This window comes from Tursiops truncatus, chromosome 2 (genome assembly GCF_011762595.2).
Source record: "Tursiops truncatus isolate mTurTru1 chromosome 2, mTurTru1.mat.Y, whole genome shotgun sequence".
Lineage (NCBI taxonomy): Eukaryota > Metazoa > Chordata > Mammalia > Artiodactyla > Delphinidae > Tursiops > Tursiops truncatus.
In genome coordinates, this window is record NC_047035.1 from 78088034 (window position 1) to 78106589 (window position 18556).

General features: G+C 42.2%; 1 protein-coding gene across 2 annotated transcripts in view; it reads right to left on the reverse strand.

Moving 5' to 3' along the window:
* Window positions 1-16456: 16456 nt before the first annotated feature.
* Window positions 16457-18556, reverse strand: part of ACTC1 (actin alpha cardiac muscle 1) — a 36551-nt gene continuing 34451 nt past the window's right edge. For both annotated transcript variants that reach the window (XM_073800711.1, XM_033851420.2), the window contains 3 exons: window positions 18264-18455; window positions 17295-17476; window positions 16457-16781 (listed from right to left, as the gene is read on the reverse strand). In XM_073800711.1, coding sequence (XP_073656812.1) covers window positions 16638-16781; window positions 17295-17476; window positions 18264-18455 — 518 coding nt within the window. In that variant the 3' untranslated portion in view covers window positions 16457-16637. The remainder of the gene's footprint in view (window positions 16782-17294; window positions 17477-18263; window positions 18456-18556) is intronic.

Genomic DNA, 18556 nt, shown 5'->3' on the forward strand with positions numbered 1-18556 from the left:
GGTGGGGATAAAAGCCAGGAATGGTGGGCTGGGGGTTTTAACAGTCAGTGGGCAGAGGTCACTTAACCACTCTGTTGACAATATTGTCTCCCCAGCATCAACTATGGCCACTGTTCCCCCAATCCAGAGGCCCCCCTCCAGAGACTAAACATCCAGTTTTCTGCCAGGGTGAAGGAAAAGCAGTTACTTGGCTATATGGAATGGGAAAGGAAATATAGAATTTTAGTTTCTTCTTAAATATATTTTTAAACAATCATCCTGATTTTAGCTACATTCTTACCTCCTTTTCATGCCCGGTTCCTAAATCTTTATTGGGCGGCAGAGGTGGGTTTCTGCTGAATAAAATAGTTGCTGTTTAGCTTTTTCTACAGCTGAGCTTAATAATTATCACTTGTCTATCTGCTTTCCAGTTTTCTATTCTCTTTGCCTTTACAGATTATGCCTTCTTAAAATCCTTTTACTGTCTGATTAGTGAGACTTCTGAAGGGAATGAGAGTAAATGAGAGTACATGCATGTAGACCTCCATCTGTTATGTGGAGGTCCCACAATTTTATTTTTCATGCTGAAGCATTCACCGGTATTCTCCATTAAGGGAACCCGGAAAACTGTACGTATACTGAATACCAGGTAAGATATATGCATTCCGTTGAATCCCTCATGGCCAGTTTGCATATGCATGTTGCTAAATGGGTTTTTATGTCTAGTGGGTTTTTTTTTCCTCATTACATAAATCTACTGACTACAAATAGGAGGAGAAGCTAATTTGGAGGCTATTTAATCTGCAGGATGCAGTGTGATAGGAGCCAGGAAAAAACCATTTTTTTTTAAACCTAAACCCAAGAGAAAACAAGAATCCAAACATAATCTGCTAAAAATAAAATAGCAGTGTGGACTAATTGAGTAACTGAAGTTCTGCGTGAAAAGAATTCAGATTTCTCCAGCTAACCAGCTCCCTGAAAAATGTTAGCTCAGTGTCACTGCCTGTGATCGCTCTCTCTCTCTCTCTCTCTCTCCTCTCTCTCTCTCTCTCTCTCTCAATCTAATTTTCACTGCTGTCCTTTGAAATTTGGTGACTTTGGAGGGGACCTGGATTATGCTCTGGATTTCCATCTCATGCACAGATGCTGCTGTTAAGACCAACTGGAGCATCATTTGCATTAAAAAAAAATCAGCTTTGAAAACAGAGAGGGGATGTAGCCACACTTCCCAGGTACAGTGGGTGCTGGCTATGATTCTTTCACACTCCAGCTTCAAGTCTTGCATGAAGACAGACATTGCATTCCATCACCGTAAAGAAGAATTTCTAATGTCAAGTAGAAAGCAGGATTAAAAGCACATTTGCATTGAAGGTGTGCAAATAAAAGCTGCCCAGAACAGCTGAAACCTGAGCCTAGAATGATGAGACTCCTCCATTTTAATATCTAAGGGGATTACTTGTATGGTGCCATGGCAACAGCATCACCTTCAATGGTTCTCCTGAAGAAAATCTTACAGAAACAGGATCAGAATACATAAAGTTTTGGCACTGATTTGATGAGCCGGTGATCAAAGTATTTTGTCTCTTACTGCATTTTGGTGTGAATTTTTTAACTTTTGGGAAATTGCACAAATAATATCCAGCATAGGAAAATTAGAACATGCAAGTAACTAAAGAAAACTACCAGTGATTTTCCCATTCAGATATAATCACTGCCTTGCAGTTATTTTTCTATGCCTATATACCCAACTATATTAATGATGGAGAGGAAAATATTTTTTTGAGACAAAGAATGAAAGCATTTCCTATGCACAGATCTTCACTGAAATAATTATGAAGAACTATCAATCAAGAAAGAAATTAAACCCAGAGTGGGATGTGAGAAAAAAGTATGAAAAAAGAAAATCTCGTTTATAGAAGTATCTGCTGTAGATACTTAATGTAGGCAGAATAGGGATAAAAACAAGGCAACTATAACAGGAGGAACATATAAATTAATTTTAGATTGTGCTTAGTTAAATGTGTATTAAAAGCTTTAGAGCAAATAAAAAAGGAGTAGAAATGGAATGTAAAACTTCCAGGCTAGTAGAGAAGAAAACTACTAGAGAAAACATCAATTCAATAGAGGTCAATGTCTTAGTCTGCTCAAACTGCCACAACAAAGTACCATAGACTAGGTGGCTTAAACAACAGAAATGTATTTTCTCACAGTTTTTGGAAGTCCAAGATCAAAATGCCAGCTGATTGCTAGTGAGGGATCTTTTCCTGCATTGCAGGAATTGTAGATGTCCACCTTCTTGCTATGTCCTCAGATGGAGAAGAAAGAGAGAAAGCAAGCTCTCTGGTGTCTCTTCTGGTAAGGGCACTAATCCCATCCCAAGGGTCCCACCCTCATGAGCCCATCTAACCCTAATTACTCACAAAGGCCCAACCTCCATCACAGTGAGGTTTAGGGCTTCAACATATGAATTCTGGGAGGATACAAACATTCAGTCCATAACGGTCAGTAAAGGAAGGAAAGGAAACAAAAGAAAAAACATGAAAATGAAAAACACAAAATTCAGTGATAAAAGTATCAAAATGTGATTTATTCATTTGATGGCATAATACCTAGAAGTGAAAAATGAATGAAATTGATCTATATATATCAACAAGGATAGATCTCCAAAACTAAATATTGAATGAAAAAAACAAGATGCTGCATAGTAAGTAGACTATAACTCCATTTGTATAAATGTTAAACACAGGAAGCAACAACCTATATTTTCTACATGGATATTTAGTAGCTATATGGATAGTTGGTAAATGTATAAAAAATGCAAACTCATGGATTAGAAAAACAGGCACCCATTTCAAGAGACTGCAGGAAAAACAGAGAAGGGGAGTAAGGCTGAGTATAAAAAAAAACTTTTCATTGCATCCAAAATATACATGGCTCCTGAAATCAGATGGGGGATGTGAGAGAGGTATTAGATGAGAAGCTCTCTTGGGTAACCCAGTTCCCACTCTTAGAGAGTTCAGTTTCTTCATCTGTAAAACAAAAAGCTGGACTGAGTGTTCTCACATCCCACCCAGCTCTACTTTTCTCTATTCTGTAAGGGGCATGGGGTAAAAGGGGAACTTTGAACTAAACCAGATGAAATGAATGACTCTTCCAGAAAGGCATAGAGCCTGGAGTGCAAGCAGCATCTGTGAGATTTGCCTAAGTTTTTCTTCCAAACTTGTTTTTCCCAGTAGTTTCCTGCAGCCTCTCAGGAAGACTCCCAATTAACCTGAAATGTTCACAACTCAACCCATTAGGAAGGATTACTTCAATTCTACCTGACGTATCCCCTGCATTTGGTAGGGATGGAGAAAAGAAATAAAAATAAATTAGTGAAGGAAATAAATAGGATTGTACTACATACAAAAGACAATTTGGAAACTAGATGAGGATACACAGGGTCTATCTCACTACTGTTGCTATTTTATGTATATTTGAAATTTTTCCTCATAAAAAGTTTAATAATATCTGAAAATTGATCATTGTAAACATGTGGTAAACTTTTTTTCACCATGATCCACAAAAAACATTTCATGTTGCAACCTAGTGCATATACGTAGAGACTAAACAGAGCTCCACGAAACATCATTTACCCTCACTACATACAGTATACTTTGATATTTTCTATTCTCTGTCCTGCTTGGGTAGTTTGTTTTTGTTTTTGCTTTTGTTTTAATACTAGTCGAAACCTACTCAACTGATTCAAAACTCAATTAATGGGTCATGATCCACAGCTTGAAAAACACAGTTCTAAATGGTGTCAGATCATCTGGTGGGCAGTTAAATATTTTCCTGTTGTCCTGCATCAAGAGAAGAGTAGTGACTACTTTGGGACTGATGGAAGACAATAAATGAAAATTTGCCTAGCCCTTCTTGGAAAAGTCTGACCCTCATCTGGCAAAGGGGTGTCACCAAGCTTAGCAAAATGAGGGAGTTTCATAAGCTGCCACTTCTTTGCACCTGGGCCCATTGCCCAACTTTTCTTACACAGGTTTGATTCTAGATATTGTACAGCCAGCTAGAGGTCATGGTCTGGGCTGCTCTGAGCAGCTTTTCTTCCCACCTGTTTCCTGGTTTTGCCTTCTCTGAGGTTCAAGTCCGTCCTCAGCATTCCTCTAACTTGCCCTGGTTATGAATTTATATTCTGTCCTCTCTTCTCCCTTCTCCATCCCCGAATGGTGACTGTCCTCCCCAAACTCAGTGTCGTCGACAAAAGCAACATCTTCCAAAGAGGAGGAATGAGCACATGGCTGAGATTTGCTCAGTCCTTAAATCCCATTAAAGCAAAAGTCAGGCCCGGCAAGCAGGGAACAGACGGAGCACCTGATGTCCGGAAAAGAGGAGGTCAAGTGTTCGTTGACCACAGCGTTTAAGAGAGAAATGTCAGCTGTTCAGTCCTTCAACAAGTAGTAGTTGAGTACCCACTGGGCAGGAAGATGAGAATTTCAGGATGGAGTCATTAATTCAAAGGACATGAAGAAAATACAGACTAGACAGTACCTTGATCTACTCTAAAATAACCTCAGGGATGGAATTTTACAATACTGGATGAAGGGGCCCACAAATCCAGGAATATAATCCGTGTGAAATTGTCACTGACTGGAAGCAGATGTTAATATTGGATGAACGACCTCCTAAAAAGCCCATCTACTCAGCTCATGCCAGTGTCGCTATTTGTGCCGAGAGGAAGGGCATTTCCGCTTCTCCTGCCGCAAAAGCTGCATTTCTTTCAATATTAAGGTTAATGAGGGCTGGGGCCCTGTAATCTACATGAGTAGGTTAATTCTCATGTGTCCTAGATAGTGAGAGAGAAAGAGATTTAGAACTTGGGCTGAAGGATGCACACACTGCCAAAGAGGAAATGAATGCACACAAAGGATGCAGGGAAAAGCAGCCGTAGAAGGGTCTCTGTACCTCAGCTCCTGCATCTATAAGGAAGAGATGCTGAACACGACCCCTCCCTCTCCTGTGCGTGGATGAGAAAGGCCAGTTTGCAGGTATGTGATGTGAAGTTTGATTACATTAGAGTGACAGAAATAGCTTGTCAAAAATTAACAGAACTGCTATGATATTGTTGGTAGAACACAAGTCTCGGGTATTTTTCAGAAGTAGAGATATGGTTTGAGTTGATCTCATATCTTCTTATCAAGGGCATAGATTTACAAGATACCCTTAAAAATGTCTTCATCAAGGAAACTGAAAGCTCAAAGTTGAAAGCCACAAAACAAAAGAATGAGACTCTTCCTACCTGTTCATTCAAAATGGTAACACATTTTGCCCAAAGGCAAAGGAACGTGACTCCTGACACAGCTTTCTCTCCCATTCAAGGCTACCTTTGACCTTGTTGTGATGAAAAAGGTGGGGGCAGGGAAGGCAAGAAAGCAAAAAAGATGAATAAAAGCCTCCTCCTGTTTATTAACCCTTGTAATAAAATCCTCACTCTTACAATCAAATATTTAGATGCTTCAATTTTTTAACTTAAAGCTGATAATAGAATGATTTGGGATTTATCCCTTCTGACACTGTCTGGCCCGGTGCTAGACTCTCTGTCCTAGAAAATCAAGGTTTAAAAAAAAAAAAGTCTAGTAGAAACAGAGAAGAAAGAGATAAGCGAACAATTTAACTTATGATTATTATAAAGTTTGAAGATAGAGAAAACTAATCCATAATGACAAAAAGTGTTGTCTGGAGCTGAGGTGGAGAGGGTTAACTCTGGAGAAGCAGGAGGGAATTTGGAGGGTGATGGTGGAATGTGCTATATTTTGATTGGGGTGATGGTTACTGGGTTTATGCATTTGTCAAAACTCATTGAATTGCATGCTTTAAATGGGCACATTTTATTGTATTCAAATTACACATCAATCAAGTTAAGTTGAAACAAAAGGTAATATACTATAGGATATGAAAGAAACAAACCAAGAGTGGAAGTGAGGTAGGAGTCCAACTGAGATGAGTATCTCAAGAAGGCTTCTAAGGTTCTCAGATGCCAGGAGGTAAGAGGCTGGTGCAGAAGGAATCACACGAGCAAAGGCCCTGATAGTTCTCTTAATGTTTCTTGCAATAGAGGACTTTATTAAGACAAACATCCCAATTTTACTCTTCTCTGGAGAGATAGTATATGCAACCAGATCATCCCACCAACTCCTTCCATGGGGTGGGGGGAACAAAGGAGTAAGAGCTAAAGGGTCTGAGGCTTTTTCTTATCTTTTCTTTTCTTTCCCTTTTCTTTTTTAGGACTGAGGCCTCTTTTTAAAGTGAGGAAATGTTCTAAAATTGACTGTGCGATGGTGGCACTTATCTATGAATCTACTAAAAAACAGTTAAATTCTCTAAATGAGTGAATTGTATATGTGAATTATATCTTGAAGCTTTAAAAAGTTAGGTAACATAATTCCATGATGAGGCCAGTTCAGGTGCAAACTTTAAACATAGACTAAAACAAAGTAACCTGGATGAAACCCTTCATTTTTACCTTCTTAGCATCCTACTCACATGTTGAACCAACAAGATGTATCTAGAGTAACTTCAGATAGATTTTCTATTTCATTAACACGCCAAAGAAAAACAAAATTCCATGCCCTCCCCTCCAAAAATGGAATAAAATTACCCAATACTAAACTTCCATTTCTGACAGGGTGGCATTTTGAACACCCTGAACAAATGTCCCTACTGAAATAACAAAAGTCCTGGCTTACATTTATTATTTGAAATGTATTATTCAGCTGGCATGAAATCACCTCAGAGCCCCAGAGCAAAGTGGAATCCTGGGGAGGTGAGTGAAAAGCTGGTGGTAACAGTCAGAACAGGCTAAGTTATGCAGTTGTACCAAACACAATCTCAGTGGTTTACTTTAACAGTTTATTTCTCACTCATGCTTTCTGTCTGCAGGGGGCGCCACTCATTCTAATCCTGTGGGGACCCAGGCTGATGGAGGCTTCAATTCAACATGTGAACATTGCAGTAGATTTTTTAAAAAATCTTTCTTTCTTTCTTTCTTTCTTTCTTTCGCTGTGTTGGGTCTAAGTTGCAGCCCTCGGGGATGTTCATTGTGGCATGCCAGATCTTTCCTTGCGGCACGTGAGATATTTCCTTGCGGTGTGTGGATACTTCGTTGCAGCATGCGGGCTTCTCTCTAGTTGTGGCGCGTGGGCTCTAGAGCTCACAGGCTCAGTAGTTGCGGTGCGCAGGCTTAGTTGCCCCGCAGCATGTGGGACTTTAGTTCCCTGACCAGGGATCAAATCTGTGTCGAATCCTGCATTGGAAGGTGGATTGTTAACTATGGACCATCAGGGAAGTCCCTGTAGTAGATTTTTTTTTTTTTTTTTTTTTTGAGGTACGCGGGCCTCTCACTGTTGTGGCCCCTCCCGTTGCGGAGCACAGGCTCCGGACGCGCATGCCCATCGGCCATGGCTCACGGGCCCAGCCGCTCCACGGCATGTGGGATCCTCCCGGACCGGGACACGAACCCACGTCCCCTGCATCAGCAGGCGGACTCCCAACCACTGTGCCACCAGGGAAGCCCCCTGTAGTAGATTTTTGATTCCTTGTATCATACTTCATTGTCTTAGAGTTTGAATACATATTTTATATTTTATGTCCTCCCAATTAAGATTTATATTTGGAGTAAACACTCATCAAATTCTTCCTGCTGAATCCCTTATCCCTACCAACCTACAGTTTTCTTTTTAAAAACTGGAATCCTCATGCCATATTTCAGTGATGGAGCTTCCTTTTATGTATTAAAATCAAACCAGTTATTATAACACAATGGAAGTGACGCTCCAGGGTAATGGGTATAAAAGAGAATACGGCCACCCCTTGCTGTAGGATTTAAACAGTTTTAAAATAAATTCCTTCAACTTGAGAGGAGGCTCAAAGTGGTATAAAAAGTGCTTCCTACACTGAGAATTCAGGAAGCCAATTTAGATTTTCTTAACAGTCCATGTAATGTAAGGCCATGGTGATTATTAATCAAACGCTTTAAACCCTGTATCATGAAGCCATACTTTTCCTGGCTTCTTGAAGCTATCTAGGTCAGTAACTCCTTTGACAGATGAAGGAGAATCTAGCTCCACAGTCTCAGCCTTTGGAGTATGTGCTCCCTACATTCGCTAGTTGCTCTTGCACTAGTGGGTCGTTCAGTAAGGACCTCTGCTCACTAAACCATTCTGGACCCAGATGCCAGAATTCACCTTCTTCAAATATCATTGAATGAACCACTTCTCAGGAAATGTCATCACTAAACGCACACTCTTTCATATCATCCGAATTCCTACATTCGTCTTTCGATTCTTCCACAATATACACACACACGTGTGTTTAATGTATAATATAAATTATATATGCTATATATAAATATATATAAGTATAATATTAATAACAACGATTATTGAGCATTAATTAATGTTCCACTATGTGTCAAGGCCTGAGCCTAGTATCAACTTTATCCCATTTAATCCTCACAGCAACTTCAAAGGGCAGTTCTATCATCATTTGTGTTTTATAGGCAAGAACACAGCCCACCTGTGTCTCCTAAACCCATGCTCTGGCCCTCACCCTACAGGGTCCCAATCCTCCTGACTGCTGTATCCCAACACACACTCCCTGCTCTAGTCAGCTCTGCCCACCGCCTCCCTGTCCCCCAAACCACTTCTGCTCATTCAGTCTCCCTCTCTTTCTCCCAGAAAACACTTTCCAAGACCCAGAGCAAACCCCATTTTTGAGGTTTGAGAGAGCAAAACCTTCCTCTCCAATGTTGGACTGAAGCTGCATTTGAATTACGTTGAAATTTTCATTTCCTTGAAAACACATGGTCCACTCAAGCCAGCAGCCTGGGCAGCCTCCGTGGTCCTGCCCTCTTCTTGCCTGGCCCTCTCCAGACCACCAGCACAGCCTGTCTTTGCTGCTTATGAGGCCCATCTGGACCATGTCCACACTGCACTCCATCTTCACAGCTTCCCCCAGGTCCGAGCCCCAGGGTCTCCCACCTACATCAGTGGAAGAGCCTCCCGGGGATGTACTTGCCTCCACTCTTGCTTCTCCAATCCAGTTTCCACATTGTACCTAGAATGAGTTTTTTAAATATATGTTTTATATTTCCATGCTTTAAACCCTTTAGCATCACTCTGTTATACTTAGAATCTAAACTTTCATCACTGTCTAAAGGCCCTGTATAATGGCTGTTCTGACCACCTCTCCAGAATCACGTACTCTACTCCCCCTCAGCCCCCCATCACTGTCCATCCACTTGGGTCCTCTCACGTCTTTGAACATGATAGACTCTCCTACATCCGGGTCTTTGCAGGTGCTATTTTCACTGCCTGCTTTTTCCACTCGTCAGGATTTAATGTTACCTTTTCAAAGAGGTTTTTCCTGACAGCCTGATCTAAGCAGAATTCTCCTCTCCACCAGAATCTCCTTTCACTGAACTCTTTTATTCCTTCCTCTGTGGAGTGTTATTCCACCCAAACTCCACCACAATAAAGAAACTGCCTTACGCATACACACATCCCTACCCACAATCCCTAAACACAACAGGTGTGTTTAAGCAGTCGTGTTTGTTTCCTGAGCTGTAACCGCTCCGTTTTCTCACTCCTCTCTGCAGGTTTTAGTTTTCTCAGCCCATCTTGGCCACCACCTGCTCTGTGTCAGTTCTGAAAACCACAAACAACTAACAGCCCTGTCTGTGCCTCTTCAAACTAGAGAGGGAAAAAAATGTCTGATTGGTTGCTGGCCCTTAAATGTCCAAGTCCTCATGTCAGATCTATCCTCCTCATCCCATTAGTCTTGAGAGTCATGCATGAAACACACCTGTCTGTTGAGGGTCCTTCCTTTGGGAGGAGCTGTGTGAAACATAGGCCAGGTTCATGGAGAAAGGCCACTGAAGGGATAGAGAATGCCCTCAGCTCCTGATGACTTTCTAGTTCTAAGTTCCCATTCCCTATGATGTCCTGCCCTATTTTATGTCCTCAGGTTCTAGGAGCTCCTCTCTCTCTCTCTCTCTCTCTCTCTCTCTCTCTCTCTCTCTCTCTCTCTATATATATATATATATATTTTTTTTTTTTTTTTTTTGGCGGTACGCGGGCCTCTCACTGTTGTGGCCTCTCCCGTTGCGGAGCACAGGCTCCAGACACGCAGGCTCAGCGGCCATGGCTCACGGGCCCAGCCACTCCGCAACATGTGGGATCTTCCCGGACCGGGGCACGAACCCGTGTCCCCTGCAACGGCAGGCGGACTCTCAACCACTGAGCCACCAGGGAAGCCCTCCTCTCTATGTTTTTAATAAACTCCCTTCCTAACCTGAGCTGGTTTAAGGGAGCTTCTGTTCCTGACCAGAAGCTGGGGCCAAAGAACGTAGAGCCCAAGGCCCAAAAGAAGACAAGAGAAACTTGGTGAGGCTGAAACAGGGTGTGGAGCCAGGAAGCTGAGTGGGGGTGCGATGCGGACAAAGTTCCTCCCTAAGTGCTCACTCCTGCATGGGTCTAGCTGGCACAAAAGGGGTTACCTGGAAGACGGGGCTTGTGGGACCAAATTCTCTCAGGTCAACTTTCGTGAAACAGTTGTGCATCTGTTTGTCTATCTATGCTGATTCTACAGATGCAGAGTAAAGAGTGGAAAACCAGGCTCTTGAACGGGGACGAGAAGAAGGGGTGACGAGGGTGCTGGGAGTTGAAGAGCACAGAAGAACAGAAAGGAAATCCTCTTCACACAGCCAACAGCCTGGCTCTCTGTTCATTGCTTTCAGAACTGTGTTCTGTGTGGGAGCACACACACCTGCATGTACACACACACACACACACACACACACACACACACACACACAGCCTCTGCTCCTCCTGCCCAGGCCACATCTCTCTTTAATTTGTCTTCCAAGTCTCCAGGGAAGAGACTTGGTTTCCTCTTTGCCTTCCTTCATTTCCTTATACGAATCTGCTTTAACTGTTTTCTCCCTCCTGTGCTTTCTAGCCCTTCATTTTTCCCATTCTGATTCTTTGGCTCCAGAAAAACTCAGGATCTATAGAAACACCACTGCATTGTGAAGAGATATTTACAGCTCATCTCCCCATCTACCTACCCAACCCAGCCTCCAAAGTCCATGCTAGAAAGGACGAAAGGGGGAGGGAAGGAAAGTAAACTTTCTTGTTGTTGATCTGGAGCACAAATGCCCTTGTGCTGTGCCCTGTGCTTAGTGTCTTAAATGCACGATATCATCACATTCTCACAACTCTCGGACCACGATTTTAGTTAGCCCCTCTGTTCTGAGGTTCAGAGAGGCTAAGTAATTAATTTACTTAAGGTCCACTCAACTAGTCAATGGCAGAACTAGGATTTGCACTCTAGGATCTTTTTGACTGAAAGCCCATGCAACATCAGTCCTTCAGGTTAGTATAAAAAGCTATACATATACAGGAAAATTATTGTTAAATTATGAGTATGCTCTCTAGTGGGAACATAAGTTCTAACTTTTCCCCAGGAACATAGATTAGGTTACTAATATCTTAATTAGCATAGTCTGCTCTTGAGGAATGCACGTAAATGACAGGCAAGTAAAAAAAAAAAAAAAAGATATGAGGAGTAAGAAGACTGTCGCAGGTAGCCACCATTGGGCGGAAGGCACTGGAGAAGAAGTCCAAAGGGTAGATCCTAGAGTTAAAGATGTCTTGGGAAAATTTCAATATTTGGCCTAAGGCAGATGTGCTTTTAAATTTCCCACACGTGGGCTGCTGCATCATATCCTACCCTATAGGATGTCACCATCCAGTAGTATTTCCAGAGTTCTTCAAATCAAATTTCTGTGTTCAACACTAAACCTGTTGACTGAATTTCTTGTTACCCTTGACTCCAGAGTCCACTTCTCATCTACTATTAATGCCACATTTTAGTTCAGCTTTATTGCAATCTTCACGTGGGTCTGGTTTCTCTCTGCCTCCCCTCCCCAACGCTGATGCCCATGGAAGCTGCAGGAAAACAATGCAGAACAATCAGCAAAGCTGCTGAGGGACATGCAGACCACCCCTGCTTACATCTCACCTGACTCGGCTGGCTTTCCCGGGCAGGAGAGAGGGCCCAGAATCACCAGGACTCAGCTATGCTTACATGGAAGTTCTTTATCCTCCTAGTCAATCTTGCTTACATCTATTGCGTGCAGAGCTGATGAGTGAACTGCAAGGAACATCTTCTAGCATGAGTATACCAGAGGTATACTTTTGCATTCTCCCCAGGAGTTTTTCCCCCTATCTTCCTAGTGTGAGCTTGGTTGCCATAGCAACAGCCAAGTTCTGCCTGAAGGAGAGATTCCTTTTATTATGAGCCTGGAAGACCTCAGGTTGAATATAGACTTTTGCTATAACTTTTGCTATTTTAGGCCTAAAAGACTCGCAATTTCTTCACTACCTATTAGTTCCTAGGAAATATTTATAGTATTTGTATCATTTAATTAATAAAGTGAATCTGACTTCTTATTTCCTTTTCAACACCTGGCTAATCTGGTCATATAGAGATTGTTGGGTTTCTGGATCCCAGGGCCACAGTGGAGTCTGGAGAGCGTCTGATTGGTCACACATGTCACCATCCAAAGCTTCTTAGTCTCGCCCCCAGGTTTGTTTGGGTGAAGTCATTGCTCTTCTCAAGTCTTTCTCAAGGCCTGTTTAATCAAATAAAATTCCTGAACTGGAAGTTTGAGCTCTCCAACAATCGGTCCCTCCACTACAAACTGCTGTGATTTTTCTCCTACCTTAGATCATTGGGAATAGTGTTTATGCTGTTTTGTTCCCTTCCTTTGGAGAATTACCCGTCCCCCGCTCAATAATATTGATCGGTTTCTATGGTGGGAATGGTATGACTCAGTCCTCAAGCCTGGCCAGACTGAGGCTCCCTGGAATTTTTGTCAGAACTATATGGAAAGATACACTTTTGTTCCAGAGGCTGATAAATTAAGACCATGAATCTTGGACCATCATATCCAATACATGGAAAAATCTTGTATTAGTCTGCTCGGGCTGCCGTAACTTAATAGCACAGACTGGGTGGCTTAAACAATAGGAATGTGTTTCCTCACTGTTCTGGAGGCTAGAAATCCAAGATCAAGGTGCTAGCAGGGTTGGTTCTGGTGAGGCCTCTCTACCTGGCTTGCAGACAGTCACCTTCTTGCTGTGTCCTCACCTGCCCTTTCCTCTGTATGGACACAGTCCAGGTATCTCTTCTTCTTCTAAGAACACCTGTCCTGTTGGATTAGGGCCCCACCTTTATGACCTCATTTAACCTTAATGACTCCTTAAAGGCCCTATCTCCAAATACAGTCACATTAGGGGGTTAGGGTTTCAACTTACGAATTTTGGGAGGACCTAATTCAGTCCATAACAGATTTCGTAGAAGAAATGGAGAGAAAGCCCAGTGACATTGTTTTAGGCTCTGGGTATAGTAAACCAATCCTACCCCTCTAAATAGTCCATTTTCTTCAGTTATTTTCCTTTTCTCTCTAACTCTACTCTCTTAATTATTTAAACACATCTACATGATAACCATTGCTAAGAAGTGAGCATTGTTAAGGAAAATAAAGAAATAGTGTTTGGGGGTGTTAGAAATTAATAAAAGTACTCTTTTCATTATAAATTGAGAAAAATATCATGATCTATATAGGTTCGTTACATTGCATCTTAACTAAAGATCTATTGACTGTAGACATCTCAATTACTTTATACAACGTGAAGGTGGCCTTAAGAAAACCCTATTGCCTTAATGCCTTTCTTAAGCACAATTATTACGAGTCAGTTGTTCTAATATCTTACACCCTGTCATCAAGCAGAGATGAGAAAACCTCAGAATTCAATGAGAACCTGTGTGCTTACCACTTCTGATACAAATATCAGAAGCTGATTCCGAAAGCTTCTCCTTTTAAGTAGAGACAGCAATACCCATTCCATTTAAATTGACACACAGAAAGAACGACAGCCCAGCCAGCTCTCTAAACCTCTAGCATTAATAATGTACTTAGAGGATAAAATTCATAATACTTAACATACTCAATTTGAGAAGTGAGGAAAATAGAGACACAGAGACTGGCTAAATCATATTTCCCCACATATGCTCCAAATCTGTCTCTGGCTGATACTTAGCTTTTTAAAATTATTCTTACTATTTTTTAAATTAATTTATTTATATATATTTTTTGGCTGCGTTGGGTCTTCATTGGTGCACGTGGGCTTCCTCTAGTTGCAGTGAGCTGGGGCTACTCTTCGTTGTAGTGCGCGGGCTTCTCGTTGTGGTGGCTTCTCTTGTTGCAGAGCATGGGCTCTAGGAGTGCAGGCTTCAGTAGTTGTGGCACGCAGGCTCAGTAGTTGTGGCTCATGGGCTGTAGAGTGCTGGCTCAGTAGTTGTGGTGCACGGGCTTAGTTGCTCCGCATCATGTGGGATCTTCCCGGACCAGGGCTCGAACCTGTGTCCCCTGTATTGGCAGGTGGATTCTTAACCACTGCACCACCAGGGAAGTCCTGATACCTAGCTTTTATTTTATTTATTTATTTAATTTTTTGCAGTACGCGGGCCTCTCACTGTTGTGGCCTCTCCCGTTGCGGAGCACAGGCTCCGGACGCGCAGGCCCAGCGGCCATGGCTCACGGGCCCAGCCGCTCCGCGGCACGTGGGATCCTCCCGGACCGGGGCACAAACCCACGTCCCCTGCACCGGCAGGTGGACTCCCAACCACTGTGCCACCAGGGAAGCCCTACCTAGCTTTTAAATCAATCTATCTTTGCTACAAGAAATAGTTGCAGGAAAAAATGAAAATCTCCAATAAAGTTTATCGTATCTAACATAAATGTCACTAAATTTATTTTTTAACCCTTAATTCAGAGAAAGACTTCCATTCAGCTGTGCTAAATATGGAACTCTAAACTCTGTAAGCACAGAAAATATGCTCTGCTCCATGTTTGTGTCCCGGACACCTACTACTGTGCCTGGCCCAGAATCAGGGATCAAGAGATGTTTTATGAATGAACGAACACAGGACACAATTACTACCTTGAATGATAATGACATTGGCAACTTATTAAAGCTGTCTGATGAGCTTAAAGTACTCCAGGTTTTGAACCCAGACTCTCAAAACGGTGTGTGATAGAATGTGGTTACTCTTGATAACTATGACTAAGTTAGGAAAGATTGTTTTAGAAGCACCATTAGATTAGTTGTCAAAAAATCTGGGTTCCTGACTGCCTTAGGTATTCCACAAATAAGCTGTATAACATTGCACCCATTGCTTAATCTCTCTGTGTCTTGATTCCCTCATCAACAGATAAAAGTTTAATTAGGTCCATTCAAATGGTCAAATGGTTCATGGACAATTAATTTGAAAGTGAAAAATTTTAAAGCTTCTGCAATCAGGTTGAAATCTCCCTTTCCAAACTGACTTCCTAAAATTCATCAGCTCCCACCAGCCTGCCCTGTGCTTTGTATGATGGCTTCTGCCCCGTTGCCTTCTGCTGAGATTTCCTCCCTGCTCTTCTTACCTCTCCAATTCTTAAACGTTCATCAAGACCCAGTCTCATATGTCCATCTCCCTGTAGCCTCCCAGACCACATACACTGGGGGTTTATGGGTAGTGTGTATGTGAACCCCTCAAAGACAGAGCACAGTAGATGCTTTTGGATGCATCACTATCCCCAGCATGCTTTGCAAACAGCCCAGCACGGAGTAAATGGAATATCATGGCTTTCTGCTCCCCTTAACTCCTCAGGATTTTATAGACTTCACTCCATTCGACCCACGATCCCAGGATTTCAAAGAACTGAAGAGACTGAAGACGTCTGTCCCAGAAGTTAGTCACTGATTAGGCAAAGGTATCTGGTGTCTGTTTCCTCACATTTGTTTTGAACATGCCCAGTGGTCTTGATTTATTTAGGGAATATTTGGAATGGGACATGGCCGGGCTTATCTGTCAGCTGGCCTCCGTGTTTCACCGTTAACATGCATGGCCCTCAGGAAGATAATTGAAGAGAATGAGAATTGAAACTAATCTGTTTAAAATAATCTTCGACTTTCTCATTACCAATATCTACGTGGTTTCTGCAAAGTCACAAAAACAACTGGAACATGTGCTAAGACAACAATTTTCAGTGTCCTCATAGAAACGAATCTTAGAGAATTGTGTTCTCCAATTCTGTTTCTTGCTTATGTGGAGCTAAACCTAATTTGCTTTTCAGATATGAAATATCCTCATGATTCTGTCCCAAAGGGTAAAATCAAAATTTAATATTGTAACTCTCAGCTAAAAGTCGCACTAATTCATCTGATGAACTTTGTGGTGCTGTGATATTACAATGCTCCCGGTGTCAAGGCCGCCAATATACGAGTTCACAGACTGAGTACACAAACACTGGCCCCATCCTACTCCTACCCCAAACCCCAAACCCCAAAAAGAAATGAGAGAGGTTTGCTTTTGTAGGTTGCAAGTCCTGGTCTCGTTTATTTATAAAGCAATAAATATTAGAAGCACAAATAAATTGCACGTGTGTAAACAAACTGTACAATGATTGATGAGAGATGAGGGAGGGTGGTTCAGAAGACTCCAAGAAGCATCATACCGTCATCCTGAACATAAGGTAGACTAAGAGAGAAGGCACCTTAGAAGCATTTGCGGTGGACAATGGATGGTCCTGCCTCATCATACTCTTGCTTGCTAATCCACATCTGCTGGAAGGTGGACAGGGAGGCCAGGATGGAGCCCCCAATCCAGACAGAGTACTTACGCTCAGGGGGAGCAATAATCTGCAGAATGAAAACAAAAACCACCAGTGAACTCTGAAGTTCCAAGCAACAGAGCGCATGTTGGGGAGATTCACAGAAAGTATATTGGTGATCGATTCACTGTAATGTGATACTTCATTCCCACAAATGAATATGGCTGAGTCAAATTTAATGCATTTCCTCTATTTCATCATTTCCACTATCAAAGTCACTATAAAATAGAACTTCCCCACTTCTCTGAAACAGAATATAATGTGGCAATAAGCTACATGCATGGTGGAGGCTAGCCCGAAAGCAGGGGTCTTTTAAAATGTGTTCAAAGATTTAGATATTTTTTTTCCTTCAAAGATTTATTTTTATCCACTGCTTGAAAGTGTTTCCAAGTCTCCTATCTTGGGAAAAGTGCTAGAAAAATCAGAGAAAGTGTTAGAAAAGCTAAAAGTTTATGGGAAACGGGAAGCTAGGCGGTGAGGGGAAAGGAGTTAGGAATTCTGCTTGGAATACGGAGAGACCTGTTTTGCTTCCCCCACTCACCTTGATCTTCATGGTGCTGGGAGCCAGGGCAGTGATTTCCTTTTGCATGCGATCAGCAATACCAGGGTACATGGTGGTACCTCCAGATAAGACATTGTTGGCATACAGATCCTTGCGAATATCAATGTCACATTTCATGATGCTGTTGTAAGTTGTTTCATGGATGCCAGCAGATTCCATACCTAGGAACAAGTGTAAAAAAGAAAAATCACAGTGCCCTCAGGCCAGGGGGCCAGGGTAGAGGGAAGAGAATAGTACCCCTCTATGCTGGTAAACTGTCACCATTTGTCTCTGAAACATATGTTCCTCTATAGGACACATTGCAGGGTTTTGTGGAACAGGTGTCTTAAAAGTGCAGACAGTAAATCCACAACGGACTGCCAAGAAACAAACAACTGTGTTTAGCACCTGTTTGGAGGGAACACTTGCTGTACCCATCAGAGTACGGAGATGGATTAGAAAAGGAGGAGACACACATTTACGGTAAATTAATGCAATTCTTATTTATGGACTAAAATAAGATCCTGACAAGCTTCCTCTTGGAAATCACTCCTTAGGAAAGATGTCTGGTGACATACAAAGGTCCAGTTATTACTGTGAGTTGGAGAGTTGTTACACTTAATAATGAGTGATGAAAGCAACGTCTAGCTAGTTGGTGATGGAACATATCAGAATAAGGCAGCACTCTTGAGTCATCATCTCTTCCTTGCAGATAGGTATGGATTATTCAGTTACTACTCTGTCTCATTCCTCATTTTGAGATGAAGCCAGTGTGTCATCCTTTATCATATCATTGCTACGGAGCAGTGATGGCCATCCCTGTAAGCCATCGGGACCTGAGGCTGAGCTGTGTGGGACTCCAAGCTATGACTTCTTTTAACACAAGGGCCCCTTAATCATTGTTGATTATAATAGCTTTCACCCTGGGAGCCACCAAGCGGTGTTTCTGCACCAGACCCTACAACTCACCAATGAAGGAGGGCTGGAAGAGCGTCTCAGGGCAGCGGAAGCGTTCATTGCCAATAGTGATGACTTGGCCATCAGGCAGTTCATAGCTCTTCTCCAGGGAGGAGGAAGAAGCAGCCGTAGCCATCTCATTCTCAAAATCCAGAGCGACATAGCACAACTTCTCTTTAATATCGCGAACAATTTCACGTTCAGCTGCAGAAATAAAGCGTGTCACAGTTAAGCTCTGAAAGATGAAATCAACCTTGAGGAGGTAGGGGGGTTCGCTGGGGGAGGGTAAAAAACAAGACACATAC